This window comes from Furipterus horrens, unplaced genomic scaffold (assembly GCF_987537825.1).
Source record: "Furipterus horrens unplaced genomic scaffold, mFurHor1.1.pri manual_scaffold_3, whole genome shotgun sequence".
Lineage (NCBI taxonomy): Eukaryota > Metazoa > Chordata > Mammalia > Chiroptera > Furipteridae > Furipterus > Furipterus horrens.
Window position 1 is genome coordinate 52,575,175 of NW_028327173.1, and position 21,623 is coordinate 52,596,797.

A 21,623-nucleotide genomic window follows, 5' to 3' on the forward strand; every position below is an offset into this window, starting at 1 on the left:
ATTTCAAATAAAGGGGATTTAGCAGGGACTTGTTTGCCCAAGTACTCCAGGGCAAGAAGGCAAAACATGGTGAAAGTGAAGACATTTGTAATGACAAGGAGCCACTAACTCCTACAAGGAGGTATCATTACCAGAGCCCAAAGGTTGGGACTGTTCATGAGGAACTATATCCGCAGCGTGACACTGCCCAATGTAAGCTGGTCATAGAGAGGATGGGCTGTCCAGGGGAAGCTAGAGGCATGGAAAGAAAGTCATTGCAGGAGCCATTATCTGTAGCAATAAGGAAGGGGAAATAGCCTGATTTCTCCTTCCCTTCTATCCCTGATCTTTTTCCAGTGTCTCCCACTGGGTGAATCCTGCCAGAAACCAGAAAACACAGCAGCCTGGGAACACACCCAAGGGGGTGAGCCAGTCCCATGATGTAAAGTATAGTAAGAGAGGTACAAAGAATGGCTCTGAGATTCAATAGGCAAACAAATTACCCCTATATCTTCTCCTTAATTTTACGTAGTAATTGGTTTTCCAAAAATGTAGAAGTGTTTTCAATTATTGTAGCTTAAAACCTTAACACTGCTCTAAATTTATTATATCTTTTCACATGGAACTTTTCTACATGCAGAATAATTACTTTTATTAATATTTTACTATTATCTGTATCATCTATATTCTAAAATAGAATCGATAAGCGCAATCTCCATCATATTTTAATTCAAACAGAGAAAGAGGAAAGGATCTATCTGTGTATTATTAGCTCACAAGGAAAAGACAGATAATAACATCTGCTGAATACCTACTCTGAATCAGACACTTGGAGAAATTTTTCATGTACCTATTTTTCTTCTAAGTTTTCACAGCAATCCAGAGAATTGAGTATAACTTTTTGCTTTTCGGAGAATGGAAATTAGCATTAAGGAAATAGAGATACTTAACTGAGTTTATAGTCTTTTATAAATAACAGAGCTAGAAGTCACCTGAGCTCAATCCAATGCCCATATCATACTAAACTACTAAGGAAAACAGTGGTATTAATTAGTTTCAAAGGGAAAATGCCCAGCTCATTATTAAATGAGAAAAAGGCAGAAGAATTTTATCTGGTCATTGGCTAGCTTGTACTCTCAAGGTACTTCATTCATTCATTCATTGTATCATTTATTAAATATTTACTTTATTCCCTATTACATGCCAGCCCTTGTTCTACTCACTAAGGGCAGGGGAATAAGACAGATAAGATCCATATTTTCGTGGTGCATGTCACAACCTGCCATGCACTGGCACATTAAAACATGTCTCTATCTTTTCTACTAGTTCTGTGCTTCTCAGCCTGTGGTGATATTTACCCCAGCAGACATTTGACAGTGTCTAGAGATACCTGGGGATGTCACATCCAAGAAATGCTACTCGTGTCTATAATGTTGAGTTCATTTGGGCTGCTATCACAAAATATCATAAACTGGGTGAATTATAAAGAACAAGTATTAATTTCTCACAGTTATGGAACCTGGGAGGACCAAGATCATGGCACCCACAGATTCTGTATCTGGTATAGACCCACTCTTAGATGGCCATTTTTTCACTCTTACAAGCTCACATGATAGAAAGGGGGAGGAATCTTTGTGGGATCTCTTTTATAAGAGCACTAGTCCCATTCAGGAGGGCTCTTCCCTCACAACCTAAGCACTTCTCAAAGGCCCTAACTTATAACACCATCACATTGAGAGTTATGTTTCAACCTATGTATTATTGGGGGGGGGGCACAAACATTCAACCTATAGCAGTCAAAGATGCTCCTAAACATCTTATAATATATAAGACATTTCCTCCCCTTCTATAACACACACAGATATATACAATGATTATATGGTCCAAAATGTCAATAGTGTCAAGGTTGAGAATGCCTGTCCTAGGTGTATATGAAAATATCTTTATTTTTGAGTGTGCATGTATTAGTTTTCTATTTGTTGCCGTAAATTGCTATAAATTTAGCAGCTTAAGACAACACAAATTTATCTTATGGTCTGTAGGTTAGGTGTCCAATATAAGCTCTCATTGAAAACTGAAGTGTTTCCAGGCCTGTGTTCCCTTCTGATGTCTCTAGTAGAGAATTCTTTTTCTTACCATTTTCATCCTGTAAAGACTACTCATATCTCTTGGCTCTTGATCCCCTTCCTCTGTGTTTAATCGGGGATTGAGTCTTCTTACATTACATCACTCTGACCTACTTCCATAGCCATATCTCCCTCTGATTACCTTCTTCTGGCTCTCTCTTCCACTGTTAATCTCCCTTGTGATTTCATTGGCCCACCTGAATAATCCAAAATGCTAGCCCCTTGATAACATTAGGTGATTTGTAGTCTTAATTCCCCTTTGCCATGTAATTTAATATATACATAGGGTTCCACAGTCATCCTTGGATACTGGTATTCTGCTTACTACAAGATGGAATGCATCTGCAATTTTTAGCAAAGTTATGTGCACAGGGTAGATACTGAATTAAAGTATACCTACATGGTATTTCTTGGATTAAACTGAATTCATCTTAGGTTTCCTTTTAAAATTTACTTCTTTAAATGAAAGAGTCATAAGCACAGGAAAAACAATACATATGTCTTGCCTTACTCTGCACTTATAAAGAGCTGGGAAATATATTCCTTCTTAAGTTTTCAACATGCCATTTTAAAATGAGCCCATTCACTAACTTTTTCAAATCAAAATCTGAAAGAAATAGTATAATAGTGAGAGAAAATTCAAATGGCATTGTATCTGGCTTTTTAAAAATAGTAACCCTTTATTTGTGTGGGCATTAGTAACCATTGATCATGATCTTTGTAGCTAACACTGTCCCATATATACATATATATGTGTGTGTGTGTGTGTGTGTGTGTGTGTATTTCCTCTAAAAAATTGCTAGGAAAAAACTTTTTTGCAAAATTCTGGTATTTCATCTATTACTTCCTTACTACAGCATGCAATCACTACTCTGCATTTGTGAAAACATGGGGATTAGCAGAGGATAAGGACGCTATGACCTGAAATGAAAATAAGCAACCTAAGTCATGAATGCCAAACTAATCTTTTTAATTAAAAAAATTTTCCTGTTATTTCAGCATTCCTGGTGTTATGCCCTAAAGATAACATCAATATATTAAGTCACAGCTTAAGCAAAAGTGATTGGCATGATGCCAGGAAAAATTATGCACATATATACAACCTATAAGCCTCTACTGACTCCCTAACAATTGTCAATAACTTTCCTGGATGTTTGGGAATCAAAAAAGCATTAACACCCAGGTCTTATTTAAAAGGAGTTCAGTGGGGTTCCTATTTGGAGTCCAAGCATAGATTTAGGGAGTTCACGATCATTATGCTCACATGAAAAAAACAAATGTTGTAAAATGTTAAGGGTGTATGTATTTTTCTAGAGACCAAGTCTACCAGTTACATCAGGTTTTCAAATGGGTTCATGACCACAAAATATTTAAGAACCATTGGTCTAGATGAAAACCTACCAATATATGTTAGAAGGCTCTGACAGCTAAATGCAGGTGCATGGGCCACCTTTCCTGAGTCTCTCCACCACTCTCTCTAGATCACTGGCTAGAAGATGCTGAAGGTATGAGAAATGAAGTGGTATGGGGCAGAGAGATGTTGGGACATAGAGTCACTCTGTTTCTGCAAATTTATCGTTGCCACCAATCTTAATTATGCCCATTTCCCACTTGACACTACACATAATAATTCTTATTGTTCTACTATAAATCATAAGATAAACAATATCATTAGCAGATTAAAAAATTTTTTCCTCTGCTAAATTTGATATTTTTCTTTACATAAAAGTTACAAGAGTCATGCCATTTGGAATTTAATTAATTAAAACACAAAATCTTAATTGTATTGCTTTAATTTCTTAACTACACATATAACTTGGGGAAGAAAAGAGAAAAAACATATTATAGATCAAATGTTATTGCAATGATTTCCACGGAGAAGACAAATTATTTCACCAGATTTAGATTATATTTGTAGGGTTTCTCAAAATAAGTGGACCAGCTAAAACTTAGTAATCTTTTATTTATAGAGAGATTTTTCATACTGATAGTGTACATTGCATTGGGATTTTACATATATTACTCACACAGTTATTTTCTTTGTTTGTTTGTTTGTTTGTTTTCAGGAAAAAATAAGGATACCATAAGACAAGCAACAAATACAACTATTTTGAAATGCAACACACAAAACAAAACTCAGAATAACTACCAAGAAAATAGAAATGTGATCAGTCTAAGCTTTGAGATACTTATCAAACTAAATGCTTCAAGAACTAGAATAAGTATTAATTAATCACTGAAGGGATGTTTAAAGGATAGCAAATTTTGTTTAAAAGAATAATTACTTCAGTATCTGTCAATATTATTTTTCTTGCTCTTTCCCACCTCTCTTTTATTTGCAAATAACAGCATATTGAAAGTTGTTAGGAAAATACCATCAACTTATTCATTCTCTCTGTGTATAGAGGCAGTACATTATGGATTTTTATATAGTTTTGATGTGCTGTGCTTTTCTAATATAAGATCTTACGTTAGACTGTATTAAAACTTCATATACTAATTTTGGTTAGGAAAAGATGATCACTACACCTAAAAATATCTTTTTCTATATAAAATACTATTCATTGAAATCTAACTTCTCTTTCTGCTACTGCTTTTATCTCAATCACATAAGTATAATGGCTTACAGCCTTTTCTAATGGCTATATTATTTTTTTAAAAGCAAGAATATTTAGAAGGGAAGAAAAATGTCTATCCTGGAAAAAGTACCAATATTAAAATGAGAATTTTGCTGAAAATTAGTTCAATTAACCTTACTTCTCACGGCTCCTAGTAACTAAATCAATAACCTGATCAATGTCAACAAGCTCACATATAAAAATAAAGTAATGGTTTCCTGGAAGCCAACCTGACAGCTTATTGTGACAATTGTAGCTAGTCTGAGATCTTCGGGGGGAAAATAACTGACTTAATGCACCTAAAAAATGCATTAATTTAAAAAAATTATTATGCAATATTTCACTGCTTAAGAAAGCCTATCTCATATAAGTTCAAATTAGTGGACCTGAGTTTGTTGTGAGGGTATGTTTGAGGAAATTATTTTATTGATGTCTAGATTACAAAAAAAAAAAAAAAAAAAATCCTGAAGAACTTATTTTTCCCAGGTTTCACAAATTAGGCAAAATTGTTCTAAACTATTTATATGCCAGACCTTTATTTGTCTGGATGTCAATAATACTACCTCATATATTTCAACAGATTAAATGTTTCCCATTGGATAAAGCATTTAGAGAATACAATGAGAGTTCTATTAGTTAATGAGGCATATGCCCCAAGGGCTTTATATATTCCTTTCTTTCTTACTTGAAAATATGGACATTTAAGATTTAAAAAAATAGAAAAATGGGAGGTTATAGGTATGGTTCCAGTGTTATTACTACACCATTGTGGGGAAAATTTGTAGGACTAAACAACCATATTTGCATCATTTAATGTATTCAACTGGTCTTTGACCCACTAATCAATATTCAGGTATTGGTTAATCTGTATGAGCTCAATATATTTCGGCCCTCATTGAATTGTAGTAAGTAAAGAGTTATTTATAGAAAAATAAGTAGGAAATCCCTGAAGAGGGAATGATAATGTGTATGTATACCCTTATCCATGTAATTTTTATCTCAATTATTTGATATCCTTTACAACCTAATTTTAGAGAGTAAATGATGTACTATATGTGTATTGTCCCATATAAGGTGAAATTGACCTCTGTTATCAAGTTAATATAATAAAGATACAGATCATACAGAAAACTAAGTCACTTTTAGGAGAGGTTCTTCTTCATTTTTTCTAAAACAAAAACAAAGACTGAATTTATGAATACAGAGAACAGATATGTATTTGCCAGATGTGAAGTGGGTAGAAATGGATGAAAGGTATTAAAAATACAAACTTACAGTTACAAAATAAATAAGTCGCAAGAATGTAATATACAGCATGGTGACTGTTGGAGGAGGTCATCCAGCGAACGTGATGACAGATTGACCTTCATGCTGGACCTGGGCAATCTGAGGGTCATTTCCCCTCTGCTGTCCTTGGAATGTTGGTTCTACTCACTGTTCCTATTCTAGGAGCTCTTACAAGGTGTTATTGAGACTCTCTGCACTTAATACATGACTGAAGCTTATTAACATTCTTAACTGAACCTCTATATAAACTTTTAATATTATGGCAAATGGATGTAGAAAGCTATTTGTCTTGCTGCAGCCCAGCTCAAGCCTTGTGTGTAAGTCCCATTGCTTATTAAACCGCTACCTACCAATCTGGAATGATCTGCCTCTTTTATTTATTTATTTTTTTGTCTTTTATTTTCTACTGCATACTGAGGCCAGTTTCAGATTTCACCTGGGGAACTCCCTAGCTTTCAAAGCAACAGTGACTACAGTTAGTAATATTGTAGTGTACATTTGATAATAGCTAAGAGAATTAATCATAAAAGTTCTAAACACAAGAAAACAAAATTTAAACTATGTAAGGTGATGGGTATTAACTAGACTTATTGATCATTTCACAATACAGGGGTGGGAAAAAGTAGTTTTATAGTTGTGAGTATGCAAAACACAGAATTTATTCTTATATTATTACTTATTAATTATTGTGTAATATATTTGTATTATAACTACAAACCTACTTTTTCCCACCCCTGTGTATACAAATATCAAACTATTATATTGTACACATGAAACTAATACGTTATATGTCAATTATATTTCAATAATAATATTTTTAAAAGTATATACTTTATAACTATTTTATTCTATAGGTATACTCTAAAGTTACATTCCTTACAGGTAAAGGCTATTTGGTTGGGTTAATTAAATAGCATTATGATAAGGGACCATATTCATTTTAGGTGAGCTATTGTTTGTTTCCATGCTAAAAATATTTAAAGATATATGTTTTGGGTCTTTACCATTTCTTTGTGTTTTAAAACGTGTCCAGAATTGGGTCTCTACATATAATCTTAATCACTCCACAGCTACAGTAAAAATTGAATAAAGAAGAGTGGGGAGCTAGTCCAAGGGCCTAGACCTGAGCCATCATTGCATTCAGGCAATGACTATTTTGACATCTATGATCTCTGTAAAACTTTTCTTAGTGCTGATAATTTTTCTTTGATTTTATTTTGTAGCTTGTTGGAGGTCTGAAATATTTACTGTTGCAGAAAAATGAGTTGAATTTTCTAAGGTTTGTGGCATTTTGACATGCTTTTCTGAGCGTTATAGCTTTTTTCTTCTTTAGGTGAGGAAGGCAGGCCTATGTCTTGTGATGCTGGGTTACTGCTCATAAGATCAACTTGGAGCAAAAGTACAGTGTCTTCCTCTTTTAGTATGGTGTTAGTGTTCATGATAAAGATGTTAACTTTATATTAAGATATGTTTCTTTTTAAAGAATACGGCTCTTTACTGTGGCCATATGGAATAGTTAATCCCCAGATATTCATTGGTAAGTATAATTATGAAATATCTGTACCTAAATTTCTATTTAAAGACCCACTGTGGGAAATAATATTTGTAAAAATTTGAGTCAGGAAAAACAGGTTCTAAAATTTACTCACAGATTAAGTAATAATCAAAAATCTATTATGTTATTATTGAACTAGTATCTTATTTCATTTATTTTTAAATTTTAAATTATTTTTTCAGCTTCCCTGAAGTTCAGGTTATATTGAAATGTGTTATAAGGAACAATATTATGAATGAGTGCTGTGAGAGCTATACACTTACTGTTGAGCTGTTCCTTACAGCTCACAGTGATATTCTAAGATGGCTCCATAGAAGTGCTTCTCCACTCTGAGTAACAGGATCAAAGTAATAAGAACTACAAGTTTTAACCTTATGGACCATGAAATGAGTAACTGATCCTGTTTTTCTTGCTATGTTGGCTGCTAGAAATTGTAGAAGCAATTTTTTTACCAAGTTTCAAAAGCATATATGACCCTAAACAGAACACAGGTGTGAGGTGACTTTGGCCTGCACCACCTGGGAACTGCAGAGCCTGCACACCTAGTGGACAGCTACAGACCATGTCAGAGCACCACCACCCTGCTCCTGCACAGATGATACTCCATGGAGGGTGGAGGTTGATTGTCAGTGATCACAACTGGTCCCTGAAGCTGACTGCCCTGGATAAATTCCTTCCATTGACCCACTAACAGATATCAAGGTTCAACTACAAGAGGAAGATGCATTCAGTCCACCCAGCTGGGGTGATAGGGGAGGCTGTGCCACTGAGCCCTACAAGACTACTAACATTAGGCCATGTTACCAAGACACGGAGTCATAGTACCTCTGTCTAATACATAAAAACAAACACAGGGAGGCTGCCTAAATGAGGAGACAAAGAATCATGGCCCAAATGAAAGAAAAGATCAAACTCCAGTAAAGGAACTAAACAAAACAACAACAAAAAAGATAAGCAATCTATTAGTGCAGAGTTCAAAACACTGGTTATAATAATGTTCAAGAAAGTTAGTGAGGAACTCAACAGCATAAAAAAGACCCAGTCAGAAATGAGGGATACACTAATTGAAATAAAGAACAATTTACAGAAAAACAACAGTAGAGTGGATGAAGCTGAGAATCAGATCAATGATATGGAACATAAGGAAGCAAAAACAACCAATCACAAAAACAAGAAGAAAAAATAATTTTTAAAAAACAAGATTAATATAAGCAGCTTCTGGGACAACTTTAAGAGGTCCAACATTTGCATCATAGGGGTGCCAAACAGAGAAGGGAAAGAGCAAGAAATTGAAAATTTATTTGAAAAAATAATGAAAGAAAACTTTCCTAATTTGGTGAGGGAAATAGACATGCAAGTCCTGCAAGCACAGAGTCCTAAACAAGATAGATACAAACAGGCCCACTCCAAGACATAGCATAATTAAAAGGCCAAAGGTTAAAGACAAAAAGAACCTTAAAGGCAGCAAGAGAAAATAACCTAGTTATCTACAGGGGAGTTCCCATAAGGCTTAGCTGATTTTTCAGAAGAAACTTTGCAGGCTAGAAGGGACTGGCAAGAAATAATCAAAGTCATGAAAAGCAGGCACCTACAGCCAAGACTGCTCTACCAGCAAAGCTATCATTTAGAATCAAAGGGGAGATAAATAGCTTCCCAGGCAAGAAAAAAACTAAAGGGGTTCATTATCATCAAACCATTATTGCATGGAATGTTAAAGGAACTTATTTAAGAAAATAAGAAGGTCAAAAGTATGAACAATAAAATGGCAAAAAATACATATCTACCAACAATTAAATAAAAAATATATATATACAACTAAGCAAACAAGAAGAACAGAAGTAGAATCATGGATACTGAGAGCATTTTGATGTTTGCCAGATGGGAGGGGAGTGTGCAGGAATGGATGAGGAAGTGAGGGGATTAAGCAGTACAAATAGGCAGTTACAGAATAGCCATGGGGATGTACAGTACAGTATAGAAAATGGAGTAGCCAAAGAACATAGATGCATGACTTATGGACATTGCCTGAGGGATTCAGGGGTGCTGTATAGAGGGGGCAAATGGGGGAAAATTAGGACAACTGTAATAGCATAAGCAATAAAATTTAATTTAAAAACACATATAGAAATCATGTCACAAATTTAATGATCTAACCTCACCTCTGATGCCATCCAACTATTCTTACCTATGGGTTCTTCAGAATTCTCCTATTTATCTCAGTGTACTAAACACTTCTTTAAGTCCCTCCTATTATAAAACATACTGTTAATAATAAATGGTGGTTGCAGGGCAGAACAATGGGGGAACAATTGGAACAATTATAATTGAATAACAAAATAAATAAAAAAATAAAAATATATAATAAATAGTGGTTGAATGTGTTGTCTTTCTACATTACAGAGATTTTCTCAAAACAATGAGTAAGCCAGAGGCAAGGATCTAACATTGTCATAGTTTAGGATTTTGGGGAAGCAAACATTGAAACAAGATGGAGTTTACAGTGTAAGATATTTATTATGAAATATCCTTATGATAAATCTCTGGAAAAAGAAGAAAATAAGTTTGAACACAGCAAGAAGGTAAGCTAACAGCTTCAGCTCTCTCAAATGTCCCATCAGAGTTACCTTCTTAGGCTGAAACAGAGGGGCCTTTAGAATCCCTGCCTCAATCAGTCATCAGTTGTTGGTTGCTCTAGGCAGAGTTGACTAGAGCTCAGGTTATTTTTGAAAGGGCTGACCACTAAATACTGTCTGCTGATGACACTTCACAAGCCCATCCTTGGAAAAGCACGGCACCCCATAGCACCCCATCTATTACAAATATTCAATGTAAGTCACATACCCTGAAGTAATTAGTGAATCATGGGAAGTTAAATATACTTGAGAAGTTATTTTGGCCAGAGAATTATGTGCTAGTCAAATCTTCCTCTCTACCTAGAGAAAATTAAAATATATCTCCCTGAAAAGGCACAAGTTGAGTGATGAACAGTTAACATATTGTGTATTGCAGGATGGGTGGATATTAAGACAACATATATTGATTATCTCAGTTTCAGTCCAGTCACGTCTTAGCTAAGTCCTCATTCATAGTCTCAGGGGCTGCATCAAGGTGTTGTCTGGGGCTGTTGTGTATATGTTTAGTTATTATACACCACCTACCAGAGTCTAGTATGTGCTGCAAACAACCTAGACTTTAAACCTGGATTCAAAATAAGAACCATCCCTGTCATATATTTGAGTGGGTAGTATTTACATTTCATGCTTCTGATTATTACAATATTGTAATAGAAATCTCTGACTTCATAACAAGTGCTACAGCCTTGTACATTACTATACCCACGAACAAGAAAGATTGCTCTGAGTAATGTTGGACAACATGGTTTGAAACAGTGAACAATTAGGTAACTTGATTTATCAGCATTATATTATATATAAGTTATTTTTTCAATGAATCTATTAACCAATTTCCATCCCCTTGAAGCAAAACTTCAATTCACCAGGTTCTTCAAATTCCTTGAGTACATACATTGTTCTGCTCAGTTGGTGAAAGAAAAACATGGAGATAAATAAAGCATATTTGCAGAGGAAATAGATGACACTACTGTGTAAAAACTAGTTTTCACAGTGAACAATACATGTGTTATACAAGTGCTATGGAATATTTTTTCCATTTTTAAATTTAAATGACTTTTACCATTTCAAATCAAAAGCAGAATATCACAGTGGATTTTTCTTTATCATCTATTTTTTTTATTTTGACTGCTGTGAACCTTAAGAGTCTTCATCTTTCAAATGAGAAAATTTGAGTTTATATAGAAAGTTGATAATTACTCATTTCATGAGGAAAATCTCAGAATTAGAACCCAGGTTTTCCAACTCATATTCCACTGTTTTTTCTTCCTCATAGCTCTAATCATTGATATTAATAATGCTAAGAAAATGAGAGCACCAACATATTTCCCTCATACAGTGTCTTCCTTGACACGATATCCTTTTTATTATCCCATTTCTAAAATGATTTTATTTTTAAGTATCTCCTTCGAGTACATAGTTGCAACAATTAAAGATGAGCTTTATTTTTATCAGCCAATGTTTGTTTGGCATCAGTGATTAATACTCTTCTTTCATTTGCTAAGTTTCTTTATCTTGATGAGTAAAGTCTTAACAAATTGTTAGGCAATGAACATATACTTCAAAACTATCCTGGTGCATCTGAGTACCAGACAACTGAACAAATTTAGAGACAGAAGACATGAACCTATCAGTTTATTTTTGTTCTTTGAGAGGAAATGTAGCTTAAATGGTGGTGACTTTTTATGACATTTATTTAGTTCTTGAATTGACTGACAAGCCTATTAATGTATTTCCTGAACTTTATTTATGTAATTGGAAAACTGCTCACATGCCAATCAACTTCTAATATGTAATTATGTTCATAAATACTGTAAAATAATTAGCTTTTAATTTGACCCCACTACATACTTTGAAAACATTAACAGAAATAATTTTCTTTTTCTAGAGGAAGAAAATATTATATGATAAAACATTGAATAGGTGGATTCCTAACATGCATTCCATGAAATAGTGCCCAAAAGTTCACCATCATCAAATAGCAAGCAAAAAGTGCCAGTGAAAGGCATGTAATGGCTTTAAAAATGTGTACAATGTTAAAACAATCTATGTAACATAAAGTTAAAAAAGAAGTCTTATGGAAATTAAACAGTGCCTGGCCAGGGTTTATATATCCATAGTCTGGTTTAAAAATATGGGCCTAACATGGAACAAAAAAGAATAGAAAAAAGAAAACAAGTATATATTTAGTGTCTAGAGTGCTTCTACAAGAAGCAAAAAGTCTGCATCTCAAATCACTCAAATATATTATTGTCCAAGTTTACTTTTTCTTATGTAATAAATTTTTTTGTAATCTCTGAGCAGAAACTCAAGTAAAAAGGCACTGAACTAAACAATAGATTAGAATTAGGCCTGGATAACAAAATAAATGTGTTTTGGACTTGTAACATCACGTCAGTTTTTGAAACTGGACAAACTCCTGCCTTCTGGAATCTCTGGATAATCTCTAAATAAAGAGAGACATTGGTGAAAACTAGTATATTCTCCTATACTTTTAAATGAGGGACATTTTACAGTCTGCAGTGATCTACAATAAGAAAAGCCATTGAGGAAATTCACTGATATAATCCTCAATTTATATTTTCTTCCATAAAATCAATTATTTAATTAATAAGTTTAATTTTTATCACAAAGTTAAAATATTTACTAATAACTGAAGCTGTACTTCAGATTTGCATTTCTATAAGGAAATAAATCTCAATGAAAAAAGTATAGATTAACAATATTTTCCAGGTATAAGCCATGTACATAAATTATCATTTAGTGTTAATTATTTGAAGGGTAAACTCAGAGGTAATGCAAATTACTTGCTTACTCAGCATTCTAGTTAAGAATAAAACATGCATTCGCTTGCACCATATTATCATATAATTTGTTATTAATTTTTCATAGAAATGCTGCAATGTCATTTTGAGTTCTACAGCATAATATTTCTATGCAATGAACACATGATTAATCTAAAATGTACAAGAAAATGATGTAAAGGGCTAAAAATATACATTTCCCATTCTATTAGCATTCTAATTTCATTTTCTTGAAAAGTATTTGTGTTCAAGATAAATATGCTCTTACATTTTAGTATGCAAGAAAAAATAATACAATTTAATGATTCTCTTTGTATTTGGAGATTGCAAGTTAGCTAAGATGATTAATGATCCACTGAAAGTACATCAAAGTATAAAACATTGTGTAGCATGTTTTTTCAATTACTCTATATTTAAATTAAGTATTTATAGAAGGCTGCTTCTTTTCATTGTGACTGCAGAAGCCGGATTGAGACAGAGGGTTGGAAAGCTGGAGAATCACTTCTAAAGAGTTACTATCAATATTTCAAAAAGTTCTAATATTTTAATGTATCTGTCATGGGTTATCAAATATTTATTTTAATGTATCAATCATGGGTTCTCAAAGATTTATTGAAAGGGAAAATCAAATGAAGATACAAAGTGAATAAGACACAAAATATTTTAATGTGGTGTTAATGAACAATTTTTGATATTAGTAAGTGGAGATTTGTATGATTATAATAGCCATTACACTTAATGGAATGTAGGAACATAAATCCCTGAAGACAATGACAACGTATCTTTCAACATTGTCAGTTACTTCTGAATCATTCTTATATCTAAATATTGAACATTTCTAACCATAGTCCTTCACAATAAAACGGTTATGGAAATGCGTACCTTGCACAGTTAGATGCACCTGCATTGTTCTCGGCGTATGCTGAGTCTGAACAGAACACGTGTATGGGCCATCATCTGTCACATCTACGTTCTGTATTTGGAGACTGTAGTCCCTTTTATTCAATGTTGAAATTGAAACTCGAGGATCCACTGACCACTTATCCCCTCCAGCAAAAATAATACTTGACCGGTTCAGCCAGGCACCCTTTGAACCTCCGTCTTCCAAATAACACCTACAAATTACCAGAGACAGAACACTATTAATCAAAATGAAAATGAGAGACATTACTTTTGTTCTGACTGTATTTTCATATGCTGAATTATAGCACTTCATCAAATGCAAACATTAGACATAAACAGGAGACATGAATACACTGGTACATCTCCCAGTCCCAATACAAATGTGAAACAATACCGGCATACAGTTGTTTTGTTTTGTTTTGTTTTGTTTGTGTGTTTTAATTCAAACCCAGTCAAAATCAGTTTTCACTTTTCTGGATGACAAGTAAATTAAAATAAGGTTAAATTAGTTCATATAAAATTTTCGACATGAAAACGCATTTTGTTCTTTGAAATTATAAGTAGTAGGAAAAGTCTGAGCCAGCCTTGTTCAATCTAATCGGATCCTGAATATAATGTACCAGATGCGGAAAACATAGCATAGTATATACCTGTTATCTTTAAAATCACCTGCCTTTGCAGAGTGGTAAGTTTGCACACTGAAACTATAAACTGCATTTCATTGTTAATATTGCTGTTGTAATTAAATGTGGCAAATTTAATATAATAATTTTAGTAGCAGATTCTTGCTGCCTTTTCAATAAACTGACTAACATTTTTCCAGGTAGCATTCATTTATCCAATAAACATTGATGAAACATCTACTACTTAGGAATTCAAAAAGTATTTTCTTTGCTCTTCTAAACTTTTAGTCTAGTAGCAAAAACATCCAAGTAATGCATTTAATACCATACATGGAGAAAAATAATTTTATTAACTCAAACTAAAGGTTCATAAGAGACAAAAGAGGGTTACTTGACTCAGAACGGGTGTTTGGGTATAGAAAAAAATCTCTAGGATAGGATAGGAAATTCCTGAGAAAAAGTGGTGAGAAGTGGAAGACATGGCTTCCTAGACACAGCTATTATATGTGGGCAACACCAGAGAAAGTTGAGAGAGAAAGAACCAGGCATTCCAAGGAATGGAAATGGGGGAGGGATGAAAGATGAAATTGGAAAGGTAAACTGGAAACAGATGATGATGGTAAGCATAATGACATTTAGAAGATTTTAAGGCCAAATTTGAAGCCATTATTCAAAGTTATATGCTATAACAAGATTCAAAATATAGCTTTGTATCTAATAGAAGTTAGGCAACTCAAGCTTTAAAACAGAAAGCTGAGGTCATATGTCAGTGATTTTGCTGAGACCCAGAATTCTCTTTCATCTTGAAAATGTTCTGATACAAATTAAAGACTGGTTCTCTTAAATGAGTACAAAGCACAGCTACAGAATGAAAATACACATACATCGAAATAGTTTGACAGCATTTCTACAGAACACCTTGGGGGATTGAACACAGTGTTTGAGATTGCTGCAAAATTGCAAGCTGAATACAACAGGGTAGGCTCCTGCCAACTGTATGAAACTCATCAGTGAGTGAAAAAAATAAGGAACAGGGTACACTGCAGAATCTAATTTGTAATCAGCTACACCATCTACAGAATCCAAACTAGAAGTCACGAAGGTCACTGTTAATTGAAAAGATTTTCCTTATGTATTTAATGAAGAAAATAAAACCAACTTTAATGATATAATTAAATAATTTATCATATCACCATTCTTAATAATATGCAGAAAGAAGATTGAGGAGAGACATTTACCATTTCACAACATCACATTAGGGTAGAACACTAAAATACCACTACTAGGGCTGAGATAATTCTGATGTTCTCATTTACTATCTGGATTCATGAAGTGTTTATTTGTGTGACCTCTGAATTCATGGTATTCACACGTTATCCTATCTGGTGCTTATAACAACCTTGTGGGGTATGGATTGCTATGTCCAACTCACCACCAGAAAATAACCAGAATGTTTAGGCTACATGACTTGCCCTAGCCACACTAGTAGCGAGTAGCATAGTTGATTTTATAATCAAGTTTAATATTTCTACATCCAATGTCCTTTACACCATAATGCAGATCAAATACTTCTAAAATAGGTTTCAGAAATAGGAAGATGATTAGAATGTTGCAGAAATTACTGCAAGTAATTTCTTATTTACTGAATGTGACCAACTGCTTAACCTGTCCTATTCTAAAGGAAGCAGAAAATTAATTATTAATGGATATTTTACCATGAAAGTCTGATTTTAAACACTCTGCCTGGTATTTCCCTTTCCTTAGAGGCAGAAGCAGCTTTCCCTTTATGTGTATGTTTGGCAGTGTTGAGGGGCAGAAGGGAGGTATTTGAGAACCACAGAGATTAATTAGCCTTTAGACACTAGAGCTTTCATAAATCTGATCTGGATTATAGTGTCTAGTCTTAACATAAGCACCATTCCTCTGTTCTGGCATATCAGGGACCATCAAGGAAGAACAGACGTTAACTTCTGTATTGTGAAAATAAAATAAAAATTTTTAAAAAGAAAGAGCCTTTTATGTTCTCTGGGGTTAGATAATGATCCTTCACAATTGGTATTGGTCCCAACACAAAGCTTTTTAAGACATACATTAGAAAATCCCTGAATGAGACTCAAGAGAGAAAAAAAAAAAACTTTTTTGGTATTATTTCCTTGTATTTTAATTTCCCTGAATTGGTGTAAAATTATTCTTAATTTACACTACTAAGTTAGACCTTAAATAGCTCAAAACGCCATACATGGAATTTTACAAATTAGGAGTATCAAGGTGTTCTATTTTGTAAAAAAAAAAAAAAAATACTTTTATAGAGTATATGTATTGTAAGGTCAACTATAAGATAATCATATAAAATAGGCCAACACACAATTGTGGTTCTTTGAGAATAAGACCTATGTCTTCTCTGTCTCTACCTCCACATTTACCCTATGGTTTCCCTTTACAATACAAAGGGATTCTGCCTTACATGAGTAAGCTGTATTAAGAAGGAATTCTGGAGGGAAGGAAGGTAATCATGGGATGGGGGTGGAGGTAGAAGAAGGATGAGAAGTGGTGATAATTTAATTTTGTACTCTTTAGGCACAAAAATTCATTTTTCTGTGTATAAGAACTTAAATGTCTAAATATATAAATCTCTTGTAATCCTGGCCCATACAGAATTTACAATTTAGCTAAGTTGATAGAGTATGTAAATGAATAGCCATCATGCAGAAGTTAGTCAATATAATTAAGTTATTGTTATACTTGGATTATTGTAACTTCTTCCCATGACCCTTAAGCCAGGGCCATTCTCCCCACAACAAATAGAATAAACTTTTTAGAGTTTCAATCAGATCATCAACTCCAAGCCTTCCTGTTTCACCATAAGAAACACTCAATTCCTGAAAATGACCAATAAGCCTATGTCATCTGGTCCTTTGATGCTTTTCTGACTGTATGTGCTCTACTCTCCATAGTGTTCCTTTAGCTGTGCTTCCAACAAATCATGCATTCTTTTGCCCTAGAAAGTTTGTACTTGCTGTTTTTTCCACGTGAAAGTCTCATCCCCCAGAATTCTGCATTAATTCTTCCTATTGTTCTACATCTTCACTGAATTACCTAGCAATGTATTAAATAGCAAAAAATGTTCTCAACACTTCAATTAGACATTTTTCTATTTACCTGATTGATTATTTTGTGTTTCTCCCTGTTAAAAGTAAGATCTAGTGACTGTTTATTTGGTTACTTCTATATATTCCAAGGGCCTACACCTAAGGGACAATAAATATAAATATTTGTTGAATGGGTAAGTGAAGACAAAAAGTTAAGACATTTTTGGAAGAAGGGATAATGTGGTAAAGTATATCAAAATTCCAAAGTGCAACCTAGCTGGGAAGGCAAAGTCAGGTCTGTATTATGTTAAGACACAATTTAATGCAAAAATCTGTGGCACAAACAAAAACTGCTGTATAAGACAGAGTGTAAACTAAATAAGTGCTCTGAGTCAGTAGACCAAGCTCAGCAAGCAGAGTAAAGTGGTAAGTGTGGGGAGAGGGGGATTGGGCTCAGAGCTACTTGAAATAAGAAAAACAAAAAACAAAAAACTATAACATTTAACTCTATACTTCAGGACTCACTTTAAAATATTAAATATTCTAAAAAAAATATTAAATATTCTGCTCACTGTGTACTACACACTTTGTTAGACACTTTACACAGACCTTCCAATAACCCTATGAGCTGGAACCTGTAATCTTCAATTTACTGATGAAAAAATGAAGGTACTGAGATTGTATCTTGAACAAAGCCAGTCAACCTGAACTTTTAAATATGGTGCTAGACTATGTTATGCACTCTTAAAATCAGACAATCACAAGGGTGAGGAGTTCTCTCTGTTTAGGATGGGGGAATTCATGTGTAAGGGAGAGGTTGGTGAAGCCAAGACATTAGGCCATTAAAGGGAGCAAAATGAAGTAATAATTCTATGGTAACAAACGAAGATTTTTTTCCCCTCTAGATTTCAACATGGAACATTTTAAGAGCTACTAGCTTATATCCCCTGGAAGTATAGACAATAAAATAATCAGTACCAGATTGTTTTGATTACAGTGGGCTTGTAGTATAGTTAGATATTAGGTACTGTGATCCCTCCAACTTTGTTCTTCTTTCTCAAGATTGCTGCAGCTCTTCCATGTCTTTTTTGTTTCCATATAAATTTTTGGGGTATTTATTCTAGATCTATGAAATATGCCATTGGCATTTTAATGAGCATTGCATTAAATCTATAGATTGCTTTGGGTAGGATGGACATTGTAATGATGTTAATTCTTCCAAGCCATGAACAGAATATATGCTTCCATTTATTTGTATCTTCCTCAATTTCTTTCTTCAGAGTTTGATAGTTTTCTAAGTACAGGTTTTTTATCCTCTTCATTATGGTTATTCCTAGATACTTTATTTTTCTTGTTGTTGTTATTGTTAGTATTGTAACTGGCATATTTTTTTCTTAGTTGGTGTACAAAAATGCCATTGATTTCTGACTATTAACTTTATATCCTGCTACTTTGCCTAATTCACTTATTAGGTAAGTACTTTTTGGTGGAGCCTATAGAATTTTCCATGTAGACTATCATATCATCTGCAAATAATGACAGTTTTACTTCCTCTTTTCCAATTTGGATGCTTTCTGTTTCTTCTTCTTGTCTAATCGCTGTGCCTAGAACTTCCAACAGACACACAGATCAATGGAAGAGAATGGAGAGCTCATAAGTAAACCCAGGTCTCTATGGTCAATTAATATTTGACAAAGAAAGCATGAACATATAATGGAGTAAAAATAATGTCTTTAATAAATGGTGTTGGGAAAACCAGAATGGTTTATGCAAAAAATGAAACTAGACCACCAATGCACATGATATGCCAGAATAAACTCAAAATGTTTAAAACTTAAATATAAGTTGTGACACTATAAAAGTCCTAGAGGAAAACATACACAGTAAAATTTCAGATATCCCACATAGCAATATTTTTGACAATACATCTCCTAGTGCAAGGGAAATGAAGGAAAAAAATAAACAAATGGTATGGTATCAAATGAAAAATCTTCTGCATAGCTAAAGAAACCATCATCAAAATGAAAAGAGAACTGACCTTATGGGAAAACATATTTGCCAATGATACCTCAGACAAGGGTTCGATCTCCAAAATATATAAAAAACTCACAACACTCAACACCAGAAAGACAAATAATCCAATCAAAAAATGGACAAAGGACCTGAAGAGACACCTCTCCAAGTAGGACTTACAGATGGCCCATAGACATATGAAAACAATGCTCAACATCTCTAGTCATGAGAGAGATGCTAATTAAAACCACAGTGAGATACCACCTCACACCTGCCATAATAGCTATCATCAATAAATCAACAAACAACAAGTGCTGGTGAGGATGCGGAGAAAAGGGAACTCTACTGCACTGTTGGTGGGAATGCAGACTGGTGCAGCCACTATTGAAACAGTATGGAATTTCCTCAGAAAGCTAAAAATGGATCTGCCATTTTTTTTTTTTTTGGTTTTTCAAATACAGTTGTCCCATTTTTCCTCCATTGCTCCCCCGTCCCAGCCTATCCCTTTTGATCCAGTGATTCCACTGCTGGGAATATACCCAATATCCTGAAACACGAATTTAAAAAAAACTTATGCACCCTGATGTTATAGCAGCACTATTTATAATAACCAAGTGTTGGAAACAGCCTAAGTACCATCAGTAGATGAATGAATTAGAAATCTGTGGTACATTCACACAATGGAATTCTACGCAGCAGAAAGAAAGACGGAACTCCTACCCTTTGTGACAACCTAGATGGAAACGGGAGAGTATTATGCAAAGTGAAATAAGCCAGTTGCTGAAAGACAAATACCATATGATATAACTTATAAGAGGAATTTAATGAACAAAATAAAATAATGAACAAAACCGAACCAGAGACATGGAAACAGGGAGCAGACTGACAGCTGCTAGAGGAGAAGGGGTGAGGGATGGTGAGGAGGGATTCAATAATGAATGTATCCTTCAATTGAGTATGCCATGTGTTACCTTGAAAATGTTGTCTTTATATTTTTCTTAAAAAATCTGGTAAACTACCTACTTTATAAGGAGATGAGTGAAGCAGTTCAAAAATACACCTCCTTAGCATAAGTTTTATTAATATAATGATAAATATATGACAAATATTTCAATTTTCAGTTGATCACTGGATGTTTTGTATACAGAATTCCAAACATCTGGCTGTTGGAGATATATAGAAAATAGCCTGAATATTCCATTGTGTTTCACAGTTGTTAATTATATCAACCTTGGCTTAAGATAGTTAACGCTTTTCTAATAAGGATTACATTTACTTCTGAACTCTCTTAAGGGCTCCTTTATAAACGGAATTACAACATTTTAGGCAGGTCCCTATTTTGGGGGTATAGATCCTATTTGGTGAAATGCTAGTTGATCAAACTAATGTTGGAATAATTTTAACGGACACTATCTGTAATACTCTCCTTGTGGTGATTAAATATGAAAGTTGAACATCAGAGGGTTTAGTAGAAATTGGCATATTTAGGTTATTTATTATTTTCTAAAGCTATACTAGTAAAAAGAAGCCTGTGCCTACTGGGGAATGATTTGTTTCACTTTCCTATCTCTAATGCCCTATAACACTTTCCAAAAATATAAACCTTAGTACCATTACCAATATCCCACACTGCAGGATTTATTCAGCTTTATGGAAAGAGACCAGCTTTTCTCAAGACATGTTGATTAATGAAAGTTTCTATTAAAGGTACTAATGAATAAAAGAAGAAAAGTGTAATTTCCCTGTATTCAAAACTAAACCATGTGAAAACAATATTCCTGTGAAGGAATTGGCTAGCTACCTTCACAGCTCTCTTTTCATTGTAGCATAAAGTTCTAAATTTGACAGAAATTTCAAAAGAACACATAAAAAAAAAAAAAAAAAAAAAAAAAAAAAAACTCAGAACCCCATACAACCTTCAGGTTAATTCTGCACACAAAGAGAGCTTTGATATCCTGACTTCCAGGCCCCAGTGAAGGAAGGGAAGTAAAGCAAA

The 21,623-nt window shown here is 33.9% G+C and overlaps 1 protein-coding gene across 1 annotated transcript in view; it reads right to left on the minus strand.

Moving 5' to 3' along the window:
* The window catches only part of NEGR1 (neuronal growth regulator 1), an 857,364-nt gene that overhangs the window by 492,209 nt on the left and 343,532 nt on the right, over nt 1-21,623 (minus strand). The window contains exon 2 of the mRNA XM_090271677.1: nt 13,882-14,114. Within this exon, the coding sequence (XP_090127803.1) occupies nt 13,882-14,114 (233 nt within the window). The remainder of the gene's footprint in view (nt 1-13,881; nt 14,115-21,623) is intronic.